This window comes from Triturus cristatus, chromosome 11, assembly GCF_964204655.1.
Source record: "Triturus cristatus chromosome 11, aTriCri1.1, whole genome shotgun sequence".
NCBI lineage: Eukaryota > Metazoa > Chordata > Amphibia > Caudata > Salamandridae > Triturus > Triturus cristatus.
The window spans coordinates 1,102,547,725-1,102,572,166 of NC_140594.1; the positions used below are offsets into that span (position 1 = coordinate 1,102,547,725).

Here is a 24,442-nt window from a genome sequence, read left to right on the forward strand (position 1 = left end):
TGTGATCGCCCTGAGCTGATCTTTACGGTATGGGGTTCCCCATTCAAGCCTAGAGACCTTCTACTAGTCTAATAATAATACTATTAGTTTGCTAGCGAAAGGAAGGTGGCTTAGATCCACTGTCATTTTAGCATGATCACTCCTTTCATTTTCTATGGTATTGTAACTATGCTGATGGTTTTGATTTTAATCGTTTGTCTGCTTATGTTAGCCAAACTGCTGCATCTTAGGACACGAGGTTTATAAAATAAACTCTTTAAACTTTTACCGTGTCTCTGTTTATTCTGTTGTGGACTGATATGAGAATAATTACGAACAGGTATTTCTGATCCCCACCATTCCTGAGATATACACTAAGTCGCTTGTTCTGGGTTGTCTATACATTGGGACCGCCGAGATAATACTAGGATAACGAATAGGACACTGATGCTGGCCGGATAGGGGTTCTGGGTTCTGAGGTGAGTTTTTGGTACACCACAATTCACTGAGGTCCTGGTTTCCTGCGCATAGTTCTGTGCATAAGCAGAATCCCTGCAACAGGGCCAAGGGTTTGTTTGGGTGGGCCAATGTGAGTCAAATTTTTGTCAATTCTGTAATCCCAAGATTGACATCGTATCTTCTTCCAAACAGGCATACAGAGCATCTAGAGAGTAGCAGCTGGTTCCTATACTCAACAGCTCAACTCTTATAATTTCCAGCAGGCCAGGCTTTAGCACCAGGATTCCAAGCAGGTTGTAATGGTAGTTTAAGGTTAGGGAGGTACCTGCTACCATACATGAGCATTGACATTTCGCACTAGGAAGACAGACACTGAAAGCTTCATCCGGGCTTGTGCCTGAAGCCTAGCTCTGGCACAGCTAGAGATCCAGTTGGAAATTCGAGCCCATAATGAGCCGAACTATTATGTACCTTCTGCGTGCCACCCTCAATCTCATCAGGATGTGGCGTTACATCGAGAGCTTCCAACTTTGGACCTGAACAAGCTGGGTTTGAGTCATGGCATTGGCTCAACATCCTGTGATTCTGGGCAAATCTCAAGTGCCTAAAAGAAATGAATGTGATCTTGTATAATGTAACTGGTGTTCACGTGAAGCGCTTCAATATCTCCAGGTAGGGTTCACACTATATAAAAATCGTAGAAAAGCTGGGAGGTAAAAACAAAGCATTAACATAAGAAGGAGGGACGAATAGCCATTTAGCGATTTGTACAAAGTGAAAACATAAAAACTGGATAAATTGCAGCATCTCCACTTAAATTGTGTAAGCTTGGGCAAATATTTTATTTCACCAAAACTCAATTTTCTTCATATTTGCGCATAACAGCACATTCAAATACATGAATCAGAAAACCAACAATACAAAACCTATTGTGTTTCATGTAATAGATTAATGTTGCTCTATAATAATCTGGGCCACATACAGGGTCCAGGTGACAACTGTCTTGCCTCTTTGTTCACTTATGGCACTGTTACCAGTGTGAGGACGGGGCAGGAATGACTGACTAAGCTCATGTTTATAAAATATCACTTTTAACAAGTGCTTCTTAGTGCCGTGCTATATTGTGACATATTTATGTAAAAGTCACATCAAATTTTTTAAAAGTGTATCATATTTTATGTGATGCTTGTTGTATGTTTTACATAGCAAACATTTTCAGAGCTCGGATTGTGCATGGGCTCTAGGAGCCGAGCCAGAGCCTGAGCTCGGCTCTCCCTGTTTATTTGTTTGCTCGCCCACCTCTAACCCCAAAACTCAATTTAAATTCTAAAGACAGTGAAAACAACATTTGGACGTTCTGACGATGAGATTGATGAAGCACTTAACAGGTGCCTTCTCAGTGGCCTCTTCTGCCATGACTGGGTGGGCCGAAGGGCAGATTTGGATGGGCCTGGCCCACCCGGCCCCCCTGCTAGAACCGGGCCTGGCACCCACACATGGCTGGCACTAGGCATGGGCAGTGTGGGCAGCTGCCCTGGGCCCCGCGCTCCACTCAAACACGGGCCACGTTTCTGTGTGAAAGGTCACACTTTCTCAGTCAGCCTACATGCCCCTCCAGGACCCCCTCCCTAAACCAATCACAACGCTAATGCGTTTATAAGCCGAGGTTTCTCGACCTCGCTGGTCAGGGCGTTGTGTCATTCCTAGAGGTGCAGTGGTGGTGGTGGGTGGGGGGGGGACTGGGTATAGGACCCGACAGCAGCAAGGCCAACAATGATGTCGCCTCTCAGGGATAAGGCGGACTACTAGCTCCTCTGTTAAAAACCTGTGGTGAAGTCTTGTCTGCCCCTTGTTTATTCTGTTTCTAGGCAACAGAAGGCTCTTTTGTTCCCAGAACTAGCTGGACATTAACAGGTAAGGAGAGGTGGAGGTGGGAGCATCCAGATCAGACTGGCATGGCACAGTAGGCACAGTAGTATAGTGTTTAGCAGTGTGTCTCGCTACTGCTTTGAGGCACAGGGGAGGTGTTTCGAAATCTCATGTGCCTCGAAGCACTAGATCAGGCTACAAGTTCATCTGTGGGGCCACTTTCACTGGGACTTTGACCATTATCCAGTGCTGCTTTTGCCCAGGGCAGGTGAGCCTCGCAGCATTCCATTAGGCTGCAAGGTCCAGGTGTGGGGCCACCTTTGCTGGGCCTTGTATCCATTATGTAGTGCCAGGAGGCCCAGGGTGGGGGGGCCTGTCCTAGGCCCCACAGCACTATACTGTTAGATTCCCTACATTTTATTCACAGAGGGAGTAGCATGTTTGCTTCCCAGACCAGGCCACCAGGTCTAGAGGGGTAAATGCAGCTAAGTGCAGACCACCCAATTTCCCCAGCAGGGAGCTCTGTGGCCCCTCTTGTCATGATTGTAGTAAATGAACTGCTCTATGACACCCTTTGTGTTTCCTGGCCCAATTATGTCCCAGGGGCTGTGTATTAGTAATTTCATGTCCATATAATTACTTGTAGGAGATTTCCTAGCTACAGTTTTGACAGCCCATGGCGAGTGCTGCTCCTGGGTCTTGTTTAACAGGGCAGTGAGGGTAGGGTGTAGGGGCAGACAGAAGAGATCTACAGTAGCTAGACAAGGTTTCTCGTTGTGAAAGAGTGTGACACGCTGTCAGCCAGAAGCCACGAAACATCGCTACCTGCCTTTTATAATGTAGAAATAGCAAGAGATGGAGCAGGATATCAAAAAAAGAAACCTGCTCAGATTGACACCCCCATAATAGTACTAACAGTGTGAAGTGAAGAACATAACATACACATCACATGAAGACATGGGAGACTGCTTTGCACACGCACGCACTAATGTGAAAGCATGAAAGAACTAAACTGTATTAACAATTGTGCTTTGAAAGAAATGAGAAATAATGCATGACTAGGCCGCATCTTGCATTTCGCATCTTGCTTTAAATAATGAATAATGCCGCTATTGCCTAAAGCTTCAGCTAGGAAAACACAAAAACTAGGGATAATTCAGAGGTGGGAGGTAAACAGTGAAAAGTGCATTTTGGTGTAATTAATGGATGTTTATGTTCCATTTGCCTTAGTGAGCCGAATGAGCCTCCATTATTCTTGAACTGTCTGGATAGAGGAGAGGCTGGAAAATGAGCGAGAGACTTGCCAAAGCAGAGAGAAGTGCTGAGCGCTGCAGAGAAAGTTTAAAGGTTCAAGGCTATACAGCACCGAGAATATTGTATGACTGCCAAAAAGATGAAACTGGCCATGGGACCCAAGGCATCTTCCGGGGACGCTGCTAATAAATATGTGTGAAAATGTTGAAATGTATCATGTAATAAATAGTGTGAACGAGTCAAATATTTTGTAATGTGAAAGGATGTAGAACAATGGATATATTTAAAATTAAGAATGAAGTCACGATGGTGTGACTGACCACCTCCTAAATCCACCAATGAACTGTCTAATTCTGCTAAATGTTTCAACTGATGTGGATCGGACATGTAGGTTTTAGGGTATAACTGGGGTGCCTTTGGGGTCTAGAGGTCTACAGGTATCGTTTTGGTCTGACTCTGGGAGAAGATAGATGGGAGATCGTCACTGATCATCAGTTTGCAGAGAGGCCTAGCTGTTCCTGTCCCGGTCTTGACTTTTGAGAACTTTGTTCCCTGACTATCTTGGGGGACCCCCACTACTTCCTGGGCCTGGGGGGTGGTATTGCCATTGATCTCCTTGGTTAGTATATTTTCATGATCCTTACTTTGCATAATCATTTTGCCAATGTATTTTTGTCTCTGAAGCTTATGTCTCTTCTCCTATCCACTCTTTCATTTGCATTTTATTCACCGTAATGGATGTAGAACTGTTTGCATTTTGTTGATGTATTTCTCTCTCCCTCTCCTGATTAAATTATCTTTGTTTGCATTGTGACATGTATGCGATGAGCATTAACTTTTACAAAACATTTGCGATAAATTTTATTTATCTTACGAGAGTCTGTGATTATTTAGCTAACGAGATAGATAGTTAAATAGTTCTATTATTACCTTCAACTCTTCAACTAATGATCCATCGACCAGAGGAAAGAGAGCTGGTATGCAGGTTCAAGTTAGTTATTTAGAAGTGTCAGAAATGAACATGTATTAAACGTCATTAAAACTTGACACCCAGCGCATCAGGGATTTGGGTGAATGTGTATGGGCCAACGGAGTGTAATGTTATTGAGTATTGATCCCTGATTAGGTGCTCGCTGGATCACAAGCAACTTCCTTGATATGATGAGTGGATGGAAAGACATTAAAAAACCTATCCAGTGTAATGTACAAAGATTTGATGTATTCTCAGGAACCTACTCCTGTAAGGGCTACCCTTTATCCGTAGGCCGCAGGCCTAAATCAGTTCCTTATGAAAAACCTTGAGGGTCCTTATACATCCCTATTTTTTTTGCTCTTTCTGTTGATCTCTGAAGAGATCCAAATGCAGCTGCGCACAGGATTGTTGAAAATTATTTAGTACTACTCTGACCCTTTTTAGGGTCGAGCCTACTACCGCATGTGTCTTGCTTGCGAGACACTGTTGTATACGTAAAAGATCCCACCCATTGCTTACCATTTGTTGATTTGCGTGGTACTCTTCTTTACAGCCTCGTAATTCGTCAAGGCAGACCTAACATTATTTCTGTTTCTCACTGTGGAGCCAGGACCAAATACTGATTGAGTCAACTTAATCAGTGCCTGTCCACTGCTCCGGACGTCACTGAGATACTATTCTGTTTAACTTGTAGTGCCCTACAAATAGAAGGCCTGTGACTGGCAAAAACGTGCCCAGCAGGACAAACAAAATTGCAAAGATTTATTTTCTATAGTCAAGTTACTTTTATTTTGCCATGTCTTCTTTTCTTAATTTGCACTCATGTTTTCTTTTGTTTTTGATCGTGGACACTGTTCTCAAAAGATGAGGCTTATTTTTTTGCAAAGCAACATTGTTTCTTTCTTATGTGTATTTTCTGAAATTATGCTTTAACACAATTGTGCAGTACACCCCAATCCGCCCCACTCCAATCCACCCCACCTCACCCCACACCAATCCACTCCCATTAATCCAATCCACCCCAGACCAAACCAAACTACCCCACTCCACCACATTCCAATCCTCCTACCCCACTCCAATGTGCCCCGCACCAATCCAAAACAGTCTGCCCGCTCCAATGTGCCCCGCTCCAATCCAAAATAGTCTGCCCCGTTCCAATGTGCCCCACTCCAATCCAAAACAGTCTGCCCCGCTCCAATGTGCCCCACTCCAATCCAAAACAGTCTACCCCGCTCCAATGTGCCCCACTCCAATCCAAAACAGTCTGCCCCGCTCCAATGTACCCCGCCCCGCTCCGCCCCACTCCAGTCCGCCCCACTCTAGTCCGCCCCACCCCATTTTAATCCACCCCACCCCAATCAGTCCACCCCACTGCCATCCAATCCACCCGAATCTGCTCCAACCCACCCCACCCTACCCCAATCAAATCCACCCTGCCCCAATCCAATCCACCCAGCCCCAGTTCAATCCATCCCACTAAATCCAATTCTTCCAGCCCACCACATTCCAATCCATCCCAGTCCAGTCCAATCCACCCCCTCCAGTCAAGTCCAATCTACCCCCTCCAGTCCAGTCCACTCTAATGCACCCCACTCCAAACCACCCTACTCTAATCCAATCCACCCCAACACAAACCAATCTAATACACCCTACTCCGATCCACCTCAATCTAATCCAACTCACCCCATTTCAATCCTCCCCTCTACAATCCAATCCACATCACTCCACTCAATCCAACTCACTCTACAGTTCAATCCACCCTATTCTTCTCCAATCCAATGTAACCCCTGCCTCAATACACTCCAACCCACTCCACCCGATTCCAACCCAACCCACTCCACTCTATCGTACTACACTATTCAACTGTGCACTCTGCCACTGAACCACTGAACTCTACTCCCCTCTACTCAACTGTATGACACTGTACTCCCCCAACTCCACTCTGCGACACTCTACTCCAACAAATCCAGTCTATGACACTCTACTCCCACCACTCCACTAAAGGGCACTCTGTGCCACTAACGTTTAACCAAGCTGAACAGCAGCCATGCTAGTGTACAACATGGCAAATACACATTGCCAAAGCCAATTGCTCTTACAGGCGAGACTTCTTGTCTTTGCCAATGCTTGTTAATGGTGATGTTATTCTGAGCCTTTGCCTAGAATATTTAGCATGAAAAGATGCGCACATACACATTGAGGAATTAATGCAATGGTGAAAAGCAAGATACCTATGTGGGGATGCATCAAAGGTATTTTTAGCTGTCATTCGAATTACCACTGCCATGTTTCATTCCACTTTTTCTAAGGAGTTGCTATTATACTACTTAATAATGCTCAGATAATGGATCCTGGAAGGACAATTGTGCCTCGCATAGATCCAAACAACTGATCTGCAGCTATACAGCCAGGGTGCAACTCACAAAACTATTCTGCTATCATCTGTGAAGAAACAGAAACAATTATGAGCGATCACACACAAGGATCCAGGCCTTGCACATATTTAGACTTGTTTGTTGCATGTACTGAGCACAAACACACTTTACAGAGCAGGGGAGAGGGAATGAAATAAAAAATATAACACACTCACCGCTGCCTCCTCTTGGTCCTCTTCCACGCTTCCATGGCAGGAAGCAGGATGCACCCCACTCCCAGCTTCCCGATAAGCATTGTGATTGGCCTGAGCGCCGTGGATCGGCGCTCAGCAAGAGAATGGGAGGCTGGGCACGTTCTCCATGCAGGCTCTAATGCAGCCTGCAAGGAGAACATACAAAGTGCGCATGAATGTTTGGCCGGCCCGAGGGCGGGCCAAACATTCATGAGCACTTTAGGAAATGCAAACCACTCCTCCCCGCCCTGATTTGTCAGCAGAGCAGGCCCGCCTCACCCACCCCCAAAGCTGCCGCAAAAAGGAAAAAATAAAATAACTTGGTTATCATTTTTTTCCCCTTAAGTGACACTGCTTAAAAGCAGTGGGGCGACGCTCCTCCGCCACTGGATGTCGGTTTTCTATGACGTCACTTCTTGTGATGTCACATGCAAATTAGAGGGGCATCGCATCTTCCATTCCGCCCAGGGCCCCACAATTCTTAGGACCGGCGCTACACCCACATATATAATACAACAATTAACATTAGACCTATAACAAGCCAGAACTATTGGCTTTGTCGATGCTTCTTATTTGTATAAGCTAAATAAGCAACAACTATGGCTTTGTTAGCTAGAATATTGAAATGTTTCAGTTGTGAATTTATGAAATAGTGAAAGAATTATAACAAGTCTCTTCAAAGTTACATCAAAGGCAGTGAAGGGTGGTACTGATGCAGGAGTAAGATTTTTTTTCCACCCTTAGGATGAGGGCAAAAATGGGAAGCCCGAAAGGGAACCGTTTCGAAACCTGCTTTTAAGAACTGTCAGTGCTGAGCACCGGCAGGACCCAGCCCACTTAAAGACCTGCTTGTAGACATCATGTGGAAGCTGCCTGTATGGTCTTAAATAGGCTCTTTCACAGCAACTTTTTCCTCGGCAAGGACAGTGACCAAAAGTATATTGTTTCTATTCTGACTCGTATGATTGTGGTGCCAGAAAACCACAGAGGGACTCTCCAGATATAGGTCCAAATAAAGTCTTCGGACAGGCCAAATCAGATGAAAACCTCAGAACCAAACACGCTGCTTTGCCGCTGCTGATACAAACCGATGCCCTTCCTGGATGGCATGGGGTAGTCGGCCAACCTGATTGGCCACAATGTAGGATCCCCAGAGAGGTTGGCATGACATAAGCAGCCAAGAAGTGTTTCTTCGCATCTAAGGCATGAATGAGGACCATGCTTAGTAAGAACTGTAACCAACCATCAACTGATGGTATACTCAGAAACAAATAGCAAAATGTCAGATGAAGGCCACTAACCTAGTGCTAACCATGATGATATATGCTGAAGAAGGGCAGATGGGCAACTAGACAGAAGCTTATTAACCTATGACATGCCACCACTGCTGAGGAGACTTCCTCCCTCGCATCTTCATCCACTACAAACCGGTCCTCCAACACCATGGATGAGTATCAAGTCAACTCCAAACTCCTTCCCTAACTAGAATCCTATTCAAGTCAGTTCTTCAGTATTGAGGGCCCAGGCTTGCGCCCCCTAGCCCTTTCGCTTACTCAGTATTGAAGGCGCAGGCTCGCGCCCTCTAGCTCTCCCGTTTCCTCAGTATTGAAGGCCCAGGCTCGCACCCTCTAGCTCTCTCGCTTCCTCAGTATTGAAGACCCAGGCTTGTGCCCCCTATCTCTCTCACTTCCTTAGTATTGAAGACCCAGGCTTGCGGCCCCTAGCTCTCTCGCTTCCTCAGTATTGAATGCCCAGGCTCGCACCCTGTAGCCCTCTTGCTTCCTCAGTATTGAAGGCCCTGGCTCATGGCCCCCAGCTCTCCCGCTTCCTCAGTATTGAAGACCCAGGCTCGCGCCCCTTAAGCTCTCTTGCTTCCTCAGTATTGAAGGCCCAGGCTCCCTGTAGATCCTCGCTTCCTCAGTATTGAAGGCCCAGGCTCCCTGTAGCTCTCTCGCTTCCTCAGTATTGAAGGCCCAGGCTTGTGCTCTCTCACTTCCTTAGTATTGAGGGCTCAGGCTCGCGCCCTCTAGCTCTCTCACTTCCTCAGTATTGAAAGCCCAGGCTCGTGCCCTCTAGCTCTCTCACTTCCTTAGTATTGAAGTCACAGGCTCGCGCCCCCTAGCTCTCTCGCTTCCTCAGTATTGAAGACCCAGGCTCGCGCCCCCTAGCTCTCTTGCTTCAGCAATATTGAGGGCCCAGGCTCGCTCCCCTAGCTCTCTCGCTTCCATAGTATTGAAGGCCCAGGCTCGCAGCCCCCAGCTCTCTCGCTTCCTCAGTATTGAAGGCCCCCCTAGCTCCATGTGTGAGTATGCTAAACAATCAGACAACTCCACAGCACCCTCTCTGGGAGATTGTGCAAAAATACCTAGAAGTGTGTATCTGGAACTGAGCAGGACCTACCCCGTGGGTCTGGAGTAGGCTGCCATCTGTGCACCATCTCACAAACCATGTGTGGAAGCCCCAACAGGGCATGGCCCACTTGACCATTCAAGAATTCTGAAAAATGCAGGGCCTTCTAAAATGGAAGCCAGACAGCCACAAGGAGTCCAACACCTACAGAGAGATTAAGGGAAACCTGCACCCCCTGAACGCCTGACCTCAACACAGACGTAGGCTGCCAAGAATACAACTTTGCTGGACACCAATGTTTGTGAACATCATTTGAGCCAGTGCGGTGGAGACAGGCTGGATGCGAGATCCCTCCTACAATTGGAGAGAAGATATTTATAAAAAAGACTGCCAAGCACACCCCTTTTTGCTGCAGCTTTTATTGCAGCCCCCTTCTTCATAGCTTCATTTGGCTCAGCCAAGAATGGCACACCGGCACCCACTTGGTACTGTACCAGTCACGACCAGGGACCTTGGAGAGTCACTCTGAGCACCTTGTGCCCCTTGGCAGTTGACTCGGTGCCAACTGGCACCCCTGAGTCAGTGTTATTCTACAATATCCACACATACTCTTTGAAACACTGTTCCCCTGCATTTCATGGCATCTGTGATACTGTTGCAATTGTGATTAATTACATTACTTTGACATTCCCAAACTTCTAAGTATGCAAACTCATGTAATTCACATTGATATGCAAATTATCCCATTTTAGATGTAAGGATTTTTTCTGTTCATCGTCTGTGGAGCTTTGCGAACTCCGCATACTACTTAGGCTTTTCTGTTTGCGGATTTTTCCAAATGTGTTCCAAGATTTGTGATCATCGGAAGTGCCTGCAAACCACTCGGAGTGCTCAGCCAGTGGCACTGGTGTTAGAAGTTTGTGATTACACAGCAACACCACTGGATATTGCCAACCTGCTAGTGGACGCACGGACTCATTCGAACATTACGTATATTGTATAGTGAGTGTTATGTTGGTCTGTTTTAATCTTTGTACTTTACACTGGGCCCAACTGTTTACATTGCAAATGTATTATATATAAGAGTTATTATTGCAAGTGCTCTGTAGATACAAGCCTGGGCTAGACATTAATGTACTATTTCTTATTTTAATTATTAAAGTTTACCTACCCAAACATACCCTATATTGAGTTAAACATGCATATGCTTGCCCCGTCTACTAAGATAGAGAAGGACTCTTAAGTACCCCTCATTTTCCGATGCCGAGTACGTGTACCTTAAATGCCCATTATTTTAGACCCTGACATTTTCATCATATAGAGAGCAATAAGGCCCCTACATTTCCCCACTTCGGGAACCAGCCAGACATTCACATTGATGGAACAATGGCATCATTGCACACAGGCTCCAGGTGTGCGGAGCCATGGGGCTCCAGAGCACCAGAACCTTCTTCTGCACAGCAGAGAGGGGGGTCTGCGTGCACAGGGTCTGAGTGTGAAGCAATCCCAAGTGCAGATCACTATTGTAATACAGACTGGTCCAGGCTCTGTGCACGCCTAGTCGTCTCACAGCCACAAACAATATTGTATGGGTCTTATTTTTGCATGAAACAAGCTTGATTCACAAAGATTGTTTCACAAAGATTGTTACGCACCCAATTGACGTTCAGTTGTACAAACAGCAGCATTCTTGTACAATGTCACTAACATCTGCAAGTATGGTGTAAGGCTAAGCGTGAGTCATTCTGCTCACAGCACAGGGTGCACGTTCTAGCCGGAGAACACCCGAAACCGGTAGGTTAACTCCATTTAAGGGAGAAGTAAACCTGTTCTCGGTGTGCGAAGGCGGAGGGCACATGCTCAACAGCAGTAGGAATGGGGAGAGGTTTTTCAACAAGGAACTATTTATTGAGTAGAAAGAGAAAACAAACTTAGCAAGTGCAATTGTAATTCTACTTTCCATTTAGCCATTTGCAACTATGCGTCTGCTACTGTTCTAAACGCATGAACATTTATGCATCTGAGCGCCGTGCAAAGCTGCACCATGCACATCTTTCAGAAGACTTCTGAAGTTCTTTGTGAATACGAAAAAAGTCAGAAATTTGTTCCAAACCTTTGAACATATTAGAGCAAGTTTCCTTGTGAGTCAGGCCAGTAATATTTCGATATTTGTATTATGCATGTTAAAGAATGGAGCGGTGGATGCAATTACTGAATGACAGCTTCCCCCAGAGACTCTAGAGAGTGTAACTGCTCCACAGTCGCGGCTCGCGGGAGGGGGAGGGCAGACAGGGGACCTACATAGAGAAAATGGAGAGTGCGCATGACTGGTTTGGCTGGCCCCTGAGGGCTAACCAAACAGTCAAGGCCCACAGCATTGGGCAAGCCACTCTTTCCCAACCAGGCATACCATTATTTCTCGCAGCGCGAGAAGCAGAAACATTAAATGGTATTTAAAATACCATTTTATGTTTCTGCTTCTCACACTGCGAGAAAGCAGTGGGGCGACGCTCCTCTGTCCTAATGGAGGAGCCACCCCTGCGTGCTCCAGGAAGTACTGCAGTACTGTAAGGAAGGGCTTGTACTGTACCCATAGCAGTGCAGAGAACTGCTTGCCCATTAATAGTATAGCAGACTCCCTGAGAAAAACGGATACTACCTGTGCTTTAAATGGGAATATATAAGTGCAGGGGCACTCTATTAAAAGTACCTGTTTTCTCTGGATAAGTGCTGGTACTCTCCTATTGTAATGGGCTGCAGCAGTGCTGAAAGGTGGAGGTACTCTGCCCTTCAAATGCAAGAAGTGCAGGTACTCGGAAACAGACAGTGCCTGCCCATTTAAAGTACTGGATACTACCAATAGTAGTGTAGAAGTCCTGCTGAGCACTGATGCACGTACAGTCCCACTACATGTATGAGAAGCTGAGAGGTGCTGTTACCACCACAGTAAAGGTAAAGCGGCTTTGTCGAGCGACTGTACCACAACAAGTACTGCAGCTCTGATGCTCGTACAGGAGCCCAATGATGAGTGCTGGTAATAATATTACTAGTATAGTAGCTGCGCTAGGACGAATACAGCAGGGGTCAGGGTTCCCGATGATCGAACATTTACCATAGGCAGCCTGTCTGCTGTCACTTTAACCTTTTAGCCCCATTGCTAACCTAGGCAATCTTCTCTTCCCCTACTTCCCTTTGAGTGATGGCTAGTTCACACAGTATAGTCTTCCATTTCACTCACTTAGTGTGGGAAGTAGGGCAAGTAACTGAAGTAAGCCAGACCAACTTGTGCTCAGAGTAAGATCGGAGTTCCAGGAAGCTCCTTACCTTTGGGGTTCGCGATGAATATGAGGCACCAGACACAGGAAATGTTGCATATCACTAACCCAGCTACAAGGATCACACGGTCTGCAAATCTGGTGCTCAGGCAGCGCACAAAGAAGAAACCTGCAATCACCTGAGGGAGAAAAAAGAGGAGCTATGACTTGAAAACTTGAGCAAACAACACTGACGTGCTGAGATAGCAACCCTATACACTGCAAAGAAGATGCGTGTATCAAACTTCCTGGCACAGGGAAGACAGGACCAAGATGTCAAAGACAATACATGAAGAGAAGGTTCACTGGGTACTATAGGTCTGCCTATGTCTCAGCCTTGCAAAACATTAAACTAGGTCTTATTCATTGAAAAAAACAAAGGTTACAGGGACCTTATAGTTAGGAAATAAAATTTACAAAAAACAGAGAAATTCACTGCAAAAAACAAAGGTTACAGGCCTGTTATAGTTAAGATCAGATTTCACTTGTATAAAAGCAGTGAAATTCAGCAGTTATAGTTACTTGAGCTAACTAAAACTTACGCCCCGACAATGCACTGCTTATGACCTCCCATATTACAACAATCATGACATAGTCCGTGACATCACTGATGACATCCCAAATGACAACACTGATGCATCCCTGATATACACACAACCACTCACACACCCACTTACACCCCCTACAACCTTCTCCTACACCCACACACACACCCACACACCCACACACATACCTATTCACAAAACCCATAAATACTCATGCACCTACTGTCTTATACATAGAGCCACTCACATACCCACTCACTCATACAACCACTGACACAGCCACTCACTCACCCATACAGATACTCAGACTGCCACTCACACAGCCCTCACACATCCACTCACTTACCCATTCAACAACTCACACACCCACAGACCCACTTACATGCCATTTACACATTCACACACCCACTCACTGATACAGCCACTCATACATTCACTCTCCAAAAAAGCCACTCACACCCACTCACCTATACACACACACTCAAACAGCTGCTCACTCAGCCATACAGCCGACACACCTACTCAATCACCCATACAGCCACTAACACATCTATGCAGCCACTCACACATCTATAAAGCCACTCACATCTATGCATGCAGCCACTCAAACAGCCACTAACTCTCCCATACAGCTAGTCACACACCCACTCACACACCCATACAGCCACTCAGATATCCACTCACACACTGATACAGTCAGACAGCCACTCAGATGAGATATGTTAGAAATAGTATGAATAATTACTACTACAGAAAGAATAGTAATTTAACATGCTGTAGCTTAGTATATATCTTTTAAGTCTCAAATGTTTACCGAACACTTAGTCGCAAGATGATTTCGTCAGTGATGTAATATGAGTGCATTGCAGGGGCAGAAGTTATAGTTAGCTCAGGTAACTATAACTGCTGAATTTCACTGGTTGTGTACGAGTAAAATCTGAGCCTAACTATAACGTCCCAGTAACCTTGGTTTTTTCCAGCGAATTTCTAAGGTTTTTTAAATTCTATTTCTTAATGATGATGTCCATGTAGCCTTTGAATATGTATATATCTCCAAAGGTTACACTGACATTATAGTTACAAAATAGTATTTTAAAAACCTTCAAAATTCACTGGGAAAAGGGTGCTGGGACGTTATGGTCAGATATATATATATATATATATATATCACACTCAGATTCATTGGCTGTATGTATGTATATTTGTATGTATGGCTGTAATATAATTTCAGCAAAACTATGGAAGGTACTGTTATCTTATTCAAAGGACACAAAACACATTTTACAAGATCCAAAATGCTCCGGAAACTACCTCCACTCCACAGAGAAAGTACATGATACTGTTTTGCAGCTCTCCGAAGTCCAAATAGCGCTGTGCAAGGGGTGTCACCATAGTCTGTAAAAGAGAAGGCAGAGGTAATGAAATGAGTACAATTTCAATACTACCACATTCTAAAAACCAAATTTGCAAAGAAAAACACTCCCACTGCGTCAATAAAACATTCCAATATATCACGTACTTTCTTTAACTAGAAGTCAATGAAGCTTAATTTGAGCTTTGGAAACAAGATATACAAACTGGAAGCACGGATAGGTTTTAAATCCTTTGAAGTTTGGCTTATGCCTCCGGGAGGTTCAGATAATATCATAGTAATCATGCCTATATGGAATACAGGCAGAGAGCATGTGTGCATGCTGTTGGCGTAAAAAAGTAGGACATGTCTCAGCAGCTTTTTTCAAAAATTGAAGTCGACTGATAAAAACAACACTGCTCTGGGCTGTGAGAGAAATGCCCTAATTTATCAAAACTCTAAGAGTTTTCATTTTCATAGCAGGAGGAGAAGTTCCAGAATGTATTGGTCCAGCAGGCAATAAGAGTTCCACAAAGTAAGATCCCACATTTGCTAGCATTAAGTGCCAGAAACTGCTAGACTTTTAAGCTTAGACATTTTTATAGGCAGGTGGTAAGTCTGGCGCCTGAATTTGGAGTGCAATAGTCCAGACAGATCAGTGGTGTTTCATACGCATAGGAAATAGTCATACTGCCGGATAATCTGATCAGAAGTACCAGAAGATGCATGTAAATGTGAAATAATATGGGGGAGAGCAAGGACTCTTGGTGAACCCCGCAGGTAATGTGATAAGTGGTAGAACAAAATGGCTGAATGGCCACAGAGACTGATTATGATCTGTAAGAAAGGAGGAGAACATTTGATACCGCTGTCTGATAGTCAATTTATGAATTGTAATGGTCAAACCTATAAAAGGGTTCTGAGAGATCATGCAGGGTGAGGGCTGCAGAATCATAATCCCAAATAAGCCTTAATTCTTCATGGGCCAGCCCTAGCTTTTTGTCCGTGCCGAGACCTAGATCTGTAGTACCTAATGCAGCCAATTAATAGCATTAAACATAAATAAAAAAGTAAGCCTTGGCATACATTTATAAAGAAACATTTTTTTATGCACAGTGTTAAATCAATGCTAAAACGGGTTCACATGAAGTATGTAAACATATATGTCCATTCAGTAACGCCAGAAAACACTGAGACACATATATGTGCTACTTCTTCGCTCAAAGGCAAATAGCATCCATACGTTTCTTCAGATGGCATAAAGACAGCACTTGATTTAGTCCAGACAAGATGCGGAGTAAGCATTGATATTTTTGTCTTTGTCTTAGTAATACGAGAGACCATTCTCAGGACTGTATGCATATGGCAAAAAGGTCAACCACTATTTAAGATATAAATTTGCAGGCATACAGAATCAAACAAATGGCCAGATCAGTCCAGAAGAACACATCTGACTCCTAAATACAAAAAATCTGTATCTCAAGTACTGGGAAGAGGTGCCAAGCCTATCAAAAAGAAATGCAACTTTGCCATCTTCACCTTAGAGGTTTCTCCTGTTCTGAGTACATTTCAAGTTTAAATCAGGAAAGCCAACGAATGTGTCCAACCAGCTCAGCTAGTGCCTCCAGTATTGGATCACTAAAGACTTTCAACCCCATAAAAGTTGACAAGTCCAAAGGTTAATTAAACATTTGAACTAACGACTTTTACTTGCCCAGAGTCTATAACAAGATACCCTTGAAGATCTCCCAGTTGCAACAAGCTGTAGAATTTCGTGCTGAAGAACTCTCAGAGGAAAAATATTCTGTTCTATAACTTTCCTAAGAGTGCTGGAAGTTGTTCTTGAAGTAGCGGCTGGGGGTTCCCTGTCCGACTGCACCTTGAAAAACTCCTGAAATCAACTATGTCCTTGCCTTCACTTACTCACACAGACCCCAAGGAATTAACACTGATTTCTGGTTTCCGACTATTTTAATGGAATGATTTGTGATTTGGATATGACGTTTTATCCATACATCAAGTATCTTCATTTCTCTGGCATTTTACTCCTCATTATCTCAATAAATCTAATAAAGCTTTAAAATCTTAGGTTTTTTATTTCCAAATTTTACCTTAGTTTCTGTAAAAAAAAATTACCATTTACCAAATGCATTTCCAGGTTAGCTTTTAAGATTGTTTGGTGGTTTTGGGAGCTGAAGCACAAGTTGGCCATTATTCCCCCATAACTTAACAATCACATTACCTACTACAGTTTTATTAATAGTTTTGGTTTTACTATTTTACCTCACATTTATCTTCCTGCTAATTTAGTATGGACCTTTAAGGTATTTCTATATTAACTGCATTGTTATTTGGTTATCTGTTGTACACATGCCACACAGATAACTTCTGTGAGAAAGAGAGTTGCTTCTTAGGGCAAGTAACTAAGGGCCTCATTACGATGTCGGGTGGAACCTTTCCACCAGACATAGTCTTGGATTCAGGAACCGACTGACTTGCGGTCAGCAGCTCTGCCCGACCGATTATGATGCCATTGTTCCCTATGGGAGCCCGTGTTCTAACTGACAACACAGGCTCCTATGGGGAAATTGGGTGCATGCGGAACACCTTGCACCCTGTCGCAGGCCCCCCCAGGGTTTTGTGTTAGACAGGCAGACTCAGAAAGGCTGTTGGAAATCAACATCATAATTGATCGGTCAGAAATGCTGTTTGTAGAGATGCACGATGCGGTTCCAACTGACACGGATACTTCGAGAGCCAGTCAGAACGGATTCAGAATAACCATGCAGTTTATTTTCCGACCGCGAACATCATTTGCAACTAGCTGCAACATCTAAAAAAATATCTGGATACTCCATAAAGGAAACCTTTGATTAGGTCTTAGATTATGCCCGGGCTGCACTATGTAAAAATAGCATATGTAGGACTTGCTGTCAATGAATATAGTTCCAACTGCCCACTTTTGAACCACTGCTTCCATGTTTTGCTATGGTCTAATGCGCCATAATGTAAAATTGATTGCAGACAGGCGAGATGGATCTTGGGCAGACCAATCAGAAAAGAGTTACTATAATTGATTCTAGAGAGCACCAGTGATTGAACAAGAGATTTCAGATCTTACTCTGAAAGCAGTGGCGGGCTCTCCAGAAGAGACACCGTTGACATCAAGCATTTCTAGCCATGGTGCCCATTTGAGATTATAGGTTGAGCCTTTTGTCTAGGATAGCTCCTAGTGATATGCAACAGTAAATAATGGTGGGTTTGCTGTTAAGAATGTAGATCCAGGATTGTATCGGAAGTGGTGATTTCGAAGAAGAAATAAGGATGAATTAATTTTTGGAAGGGTCCTGTTTTAAATTATGAGAGGACAACCAGTTTTGAATTGAGTTTAAATTGAAATCAAGGTGCGAGATGTTCCTTGGAGAGGAGACCTTTAAATACATTTGAGTGTCATATGCATATTCACGATAGAAGATCCCTGCCCATCTTAGTATTATTATTATGGAATTTTGTAAAGCGCATGGTTACGCGCCCCGGCGTGTCCCCGCGCTGAGTGAGAAGTATGAAGTGGCCAGAACAGGGAGGTTACATCAGTACTAAGCGAAAGAGGTGAGTTTTTAGAGCTCTGCGGAACTTGGCCTCAGAAGGTTCGAGGCGCAGCTCCATCGGAAGCATATTCCAGCTCTTGGCTGCAAGAAGCCTGAAAGATCTGCCCCCAATTCGAGCTTTATGAATTTTGGGGACGACTACCAGTCCGGTGCCAGAGGATCTGAGCATCCGCTCCGGTCTGTAGGGGGGATGAGGCTGTGTAGGGGAACGGGCGCCCTGCCCCCGATAATGCGGTGACACATGCATAGTGCTTTGAAGGTAATCCTTTCTCTGATCGGAAGCCAGTGTAGGGACTTCAAAGCAGCTTTAGAGGCCGTTCTCCTAGGAAGCCTCAGCACCAGCCGGGCTGTGGCATTTTGAAGTACCTGTAGACGATTGAGGCTTCTAGCTGTTATTCCCAGGTAGAGGAGGTTAGAGTAATCGAGTCTAGATGTGACCAAGGCATGCACCAGAATCTGCCTGGCACTAACTGGAAGTAGGTCCAGGATCTGCCTTAGACTCTTGAGTATACCGAAGCACATTCCGACAACCCGATTAATCTGGGGAGCAAATGACAGGTCGGAGTCAAACATCACCCCAAGATTTTTGGCCTGTTGACAAGGCACTGGAGTGGAGCCCAGGCATGCTGGCCACCATGCCGAGGACCACACATTCGGACCACCTCCCACCACGAGCACTGCAGTTTTGGACCCATTCAGCTTCAGGCAGTTGTTAGACATCCAGGATGCAAGCTCCTGCATGCAAGCACTGAAGCTGGATGCCGCAACATCAGGTGCCCGTGACAGCGAGATGACCAGCTGTGTGCCATCGGCATATGACACTAGTTGGATGCCATGACTTTCCACAATGGTGGCTACAGGGGAAGCATATAGGTTAAACAGGGTGGGGCTCAGGGCGGAGCCCTGGGGAACCCCTTGATCAAGATTGACCACACGAGAGTAGTGTTCTCCCTGTCTGACCTGAAAACCCCTATCGGTCAGGAAAGATTGGATCCACCTCAGCGCTGACCCAGTGACTCCACCTTTGTTGAGACACTGTAGCAAGGTGAAATGTGCTACAGTGTCGAAGGCTGCACTTAGGTCAAGTAGAATGAGGGCCATAGTATGCCCCTCATCTACCCCTTGCCTGATGGTCTCAGTGGCCATGAGCAGCGCAGACTCCGTGGAGTGGCGTGCACGAAAGCTAAACTGAGTTGGATGGAGCAGGTTGGCTTTCTCCACAAATGCCATAAGTTGAAGATTTGCCACCTTTTCTGCTACTTTGGCAAGGTAGGGGAGGAGTGAGATAGGATGGAGATTGTCCAGCCTGTCCCAGCTAAGATTCGGGTTTTTTTTTAAGCAGGAGTACTACAGCCTGCTTCCAACTTTTGGGTACGGTGCTGGATCTGAAGGAAAGATCCAGAACATCCCTAATATAGGGTTCAAGGATCTCGATACTCTCTCCAAGAAGTTTCGGTGATGCCGGATCACGGGGGGATCCTGACTTAATGGAGCGGCATATCTGCTGGAGCCCGTCAGGGGATGGGGTGAAAAAGTTGTCCAGGCTATTAACACCCACATCCACCAATATACTCTCACTGAACTCTGTTCCCTTTTTCTTTCCCCCTGAAAAAGTGGAATAGATGGTGGCCACTTTATCAGAAAAGAAAGCAGCAATGCACTTACAGGATTCCTCTGAGAAAGAGGACGGGTCAACAGATGAGCCACAGAGAGAGATTTCCTTATAAATTTTGAATAGCTCCTTGGTAGAGTTTTTAGCTTCTCCTATCCTACCTGAAAAGTAAGTTGTTTTGGCACGCGTGATCAAGCTATGATATTCTCTGCGTTTGTCTATATACCTCTGTTTTGCTTGATCGAGGTAAGCCACCCTCCACTGTCTTTCTAGTTGTTTGCATTCCGCTTTAGCTAGGCGAAGTTCATCGCTGTACCAGGGGGCGGATCTCTGGGGTCTACTACAGGGATTTTTATGACAGAGAGGGGCTATGTCGTCTAAAGCATTATTAATGCGACCTTCTAGTCTATCAGATGCAGTATCAGCATCCTCACCTCCTGGTCTGCCGCCTTTAGTCAGAGCAGTATCGAACTTGGCTTTGGAAAAGGCAGTCCATTTACGGCTCATATATTTAGAGTTGGTACGCTTTTGGATATTGCTAGCAGGGACATTTATTATAAAAGGCACTAAGAAGTGGTCGGACCAAGGGACTGGGACGGGGGCCTTAAATTCAATGTCTTCCCAGTTGGCAAAGATAGGGTCCAATAAGTGGCCCTTTTGGTGGGTCGGGGTCTTAGATCTGATGTGTAATTGGAGGGAATATAGTTGCTGACAGAAGTCAGTGGCTCCTTTGTCCTGTTGGTCATCCAAATGGATGTTAAGGTCACCTAAGAGCATAAACTTGTCCCTACGCAAAGCGGCTTCCGTTATACCTTCGGTTAGGCTGGTAGTAAAGTGGATAAAAGGGCTCCACGAGGCTCAATATATAGGTTGAATAAGGTCAGAGCAAGAATAGATTTCCTGGAAGACACCATGAACAAGGGCGACTGGTGTTAAGAAACAGTCATCAATTTTTATGCTCTGCACCTACCCATGAGGAATGATTCAAATAATTTCAGGAACACACCATCAATGCCCACTTGATTTTTGAGTGCGTCAATAAGCGCAAGGTCATTGACTGTATCCAAGGCTGATAAGTCGAGAAGAATCAGGGGGCAGGAGTTGCCTGAATCTAGGACTCAGAGAGCATAGTTGACCACATGTAGTAGTCTTGGTTCAGTGCTTCAGCCCTGACTCAAGCTGGATTGGTATTCAACAAGGAGGTGGTTGTCTTTCATGTGATGGTTGAGTGGTTCAGCTACATACCTTTTGATTATTTTTGCAAGGAAATGCAGGTTGTAGATATGGCAGAAATTCTTTTGATTATTCACATCTGAGAAAGGGTTTTTGAGGAGTGGGGTGACAGTCAGGAAATGTTCCTTGGAAGAGAATGAGACTCACTAATTTAGTCCAATAGGGAACATGTGTGTATAGAGGAGCATGTAAGTTTGGCAATGTTAGGAGGGGTTATTAGAGGTTTTGACCAGATCTAACAGTTGCTTCTGTAGATTCTTGGCCAAGTCAAGATAGGATCTAAAGTAATTTGACTTCCCGCAAAAGATCTGTCTTTTGCACAGTGATCTTGCCTTTCCAAGACATGCGTGTTTAGTGGTGGAGGGCAACTGTCTCCATTTCAACCCTAGCATTCTCAAGAATTTCCTTTCCTCATGTAAGATATTGTTAAGCCACAGAGCTGATAGTTTTGGTCTTTTCTATTTGCTGTGAAGCTACCTCATCAAGAAGATCTGAAAGATGGTCAAAACAGTTGGCACTCGAGTCATTAACATCTGTGACGGGCGTTAATACCTTCTGTGCAGTATTGCGAAGTATGCTGATGTCAATGTTCTTCGCCTCGCTAAACCAGGTTCTGGCTCTTTTCGATTGGCCCATGGTAATAGATTGAGAGAATCGCAAATAGAAAGGAATAAGGAAATGATCAGACCAATCTACCGGTATGGATTCATTCACAAAGAGCAGGTGTTATTTGGAGATTAAGTAGAGCTTGGAACCTTTCGTGTTTGTTGGTTTTAGGTTATGTTGGATCAGATTGTTCCCAGAAAGAAAAGAGGCAAATTGATTGACTGCAGAGTCTTCTGTGATGCCCCAATGTAGTTTAAAGTCTTCTAGAAAGATCACTTTGTAGCTTAGAGTTGATTGGCCATTTGCAGGTCCATGATAGAGGATGCATTATCACCTGGATGGTGATGCACAGATAAGTCGAGAATTTTTTGATTTTTTCAAATCTTTTTATTGAAGAAGAAAGCAAATTAGCCACAGTTGATGATAAAATAATACAGTGCATGTAACATTCACAATCTTTTCTGTTTGTTTGATCAACCCAATCATACAGTACAGTTTTACAACTCAGTGTGTGACCACACTGTGGCCAGGCAACTTTTACTCCTGCATGGGGGGAGGGGGAGGCGGGTTCAGTGAAGCACATAACATCCCTTTGCATTTGTTCCAGTTCCCCCAAATCTTGGACCACTTCTGTGGACACCCACTCCCTTCATAAATTACCCTTTCCATCTGCATGCACCAATCCATGTTGGCCTTCCAGTCCCGGAGCTTGGGCAACGTGGCACCCTTCCAAGTTCTTGTGATGCTACATTTCGCCACCACGTTGCACAAGGTGAGCCAGGTCCTTTCTTTTGCCGTCAAATCAGTTGCCTCCCAAATATTAGGAAGACACAAACGGGGCGTGACATCCATAGATTTCCCGCAGACCGCCCACATTTTCCCGGTCACTTTATCCCAGTATGTTTGTACTACCGGGCAGTCCCACCACTGATGAAAATATGTCCCCTCTTGACCACAGCCTCTGGGGCATAATGGGGAGCTCAAGATACCCATCTTAACCAACATCACACTGGTGTAGTGTACTCTATGCAAGAGCTTGAGCTGGATTAACTTGAACCTGGACTGAATTGCTACCTTCCCGGGGGGACGCTAATGCCTCCTGCCAGTCATCATCTAAATCGCCCACCTCCTCCGCCCATTTGGCCCTGGTCTTCTCTAATGTGTGAGAGGTATTATTTAATATCTTTCTATGGGTCAAGGAAATTGCTTTGTCTTTAAGGTAATCGGCAAGGAGTCTGTCTTTGAAGGGAGAGGCGGCCGGCAGATCTGTACCCTTGGGGATAGTCTTATGCAACGCGTTCCTGACCTGCAGGTATCGAAAGGTCTCCACACACTCAACCCAAAGTCACCCTGGAGGTCTGCAAAGGGAACTACTTTACCTCCTGCCCAGACATTCTCGACCCTCGAGAGCCAAATAAGATCCCACTTATCAAATCCAGCACAAGTTGCCAAGAGCCCCAACCGTTCTGTCTCCAGAAAGGGGGTGGCCTGCGTAATCTTGTTCTTCCATCCCGTTTGAGTATACAATGGACTGTCTTTTTCCCATATAATGCCCTCTGATATGTCCCTGGTGTCATGTTATATCTATCCATCCTATAGGCAGGATCAGTTATCGACCAGTGGACCCAATGATTCGTGACCACCAAGTGAGATGCCCAGTAGTAACTTTTAATCGCAGGGAGGGCAATACCCCCATCATACCAGCTTTTCATCAGTTTTGGCAATGAGATGCGAGGGGAGCAGTTATTCCAGAGCAGGGTCCGGACTTCTGATTCCACGGTCTGAAAATACTTGTTCGGGAAAGGGTACGGGGTATTCTGCAGGGCATAAACAAAGCCGGCAGGGCCATCATTTTACAAAGCGCTGCTCTCCCCAATAACGTAAGTTGCAAGGTCTTCCAATGTTTTACTTCAGTTTGTAAGCGATGAAGTGGGGGGGCCAAGTTTTGATCGTAAAACGCTACTGGGTCCGGAGTGGCATAAATCCCTAGACCACTCTGGCTTCGCGAACACTGGGCGGAACAAAACCCTTCCCGGCTAATATACGAGTGATTTGTCCCAATTAATGGTGTATCCAGAATATTTTTGAAAAAGGGCAAATATATGTAAAATTCTATGAATAGAGTTACGGGGTTTGTCCAAATAAAGTAAAATATCGTCCGCGTAACACAAGTTAGTTACTTGTGTAACGATATATCTGTAAGAGACATTAGTTAGTGAAAGATTCCTTACCTTAGAATATCCCCAGGCGTCAGACTGGATCCGGAAAGTTTTCATCAGCAGTACCCCTGCGCGTCGGTAGGCATCGTCTTGCGGCTCCGGGAACGTCGCTGGCATCGTAGCCGCCAAGATGATGTCATCGGAGCTACTTAGACGCGCACACGCGTGCTGATGTCAGTTCTGTACACAACTTTTCTGCACCAGGAGCGCAGAACCATGCCAGAGACCGACTACTGGTGCAATAGAACTAGGGCCCTAAAAGGGATGACCTGAACCCTAGAGAACAGTTTGCAGAACGGGGAGGATGGGCGGGCGGTGAGGAATCTATCACTAACTAATGTCTCTTACAGATATACCATTACACAAGTAAGTAACTTGTGCATCTGAAAGAGACACATTAGTGATAGATTCCTTACCTTAGAATACATACCCAAGCAATACCAACCCCCGGTGGTGGGTCTGG

General features: G+C 45.0%; 1 protein-coding gene across 2 annotated transcripts in view; it reads right to left on the reverse strand.

Annotated features, from left to right (window-relative positions):
* LOC146786075 (major facilitator superfamily domain-containing protein 8-like) overlaps window positions 1-24,442 on the reverse strand; it is a 166,157-nt gene that overhangs the window by 50,312 nt on the left and 91,403 nt on the right. For both annotated transcript variants that reach the window (XM_085635507.1, XM_085635509.1), the window contains 2 exons: window positions 14,662-14,745; window positions 12,816-12,945 (listed from right to left, as the gene is read on the reverse strand). In XM_085635507.1, the coding sequence (XP_085491633.1) occupies window positions 12,816-12,945; window positions 14,662-14,745 (214 nt within the window). The remainder of the gene's footprint in view (window positions 1-12,815; window positions 12,946-14,661; window positions 14,746-24,442) is intronic.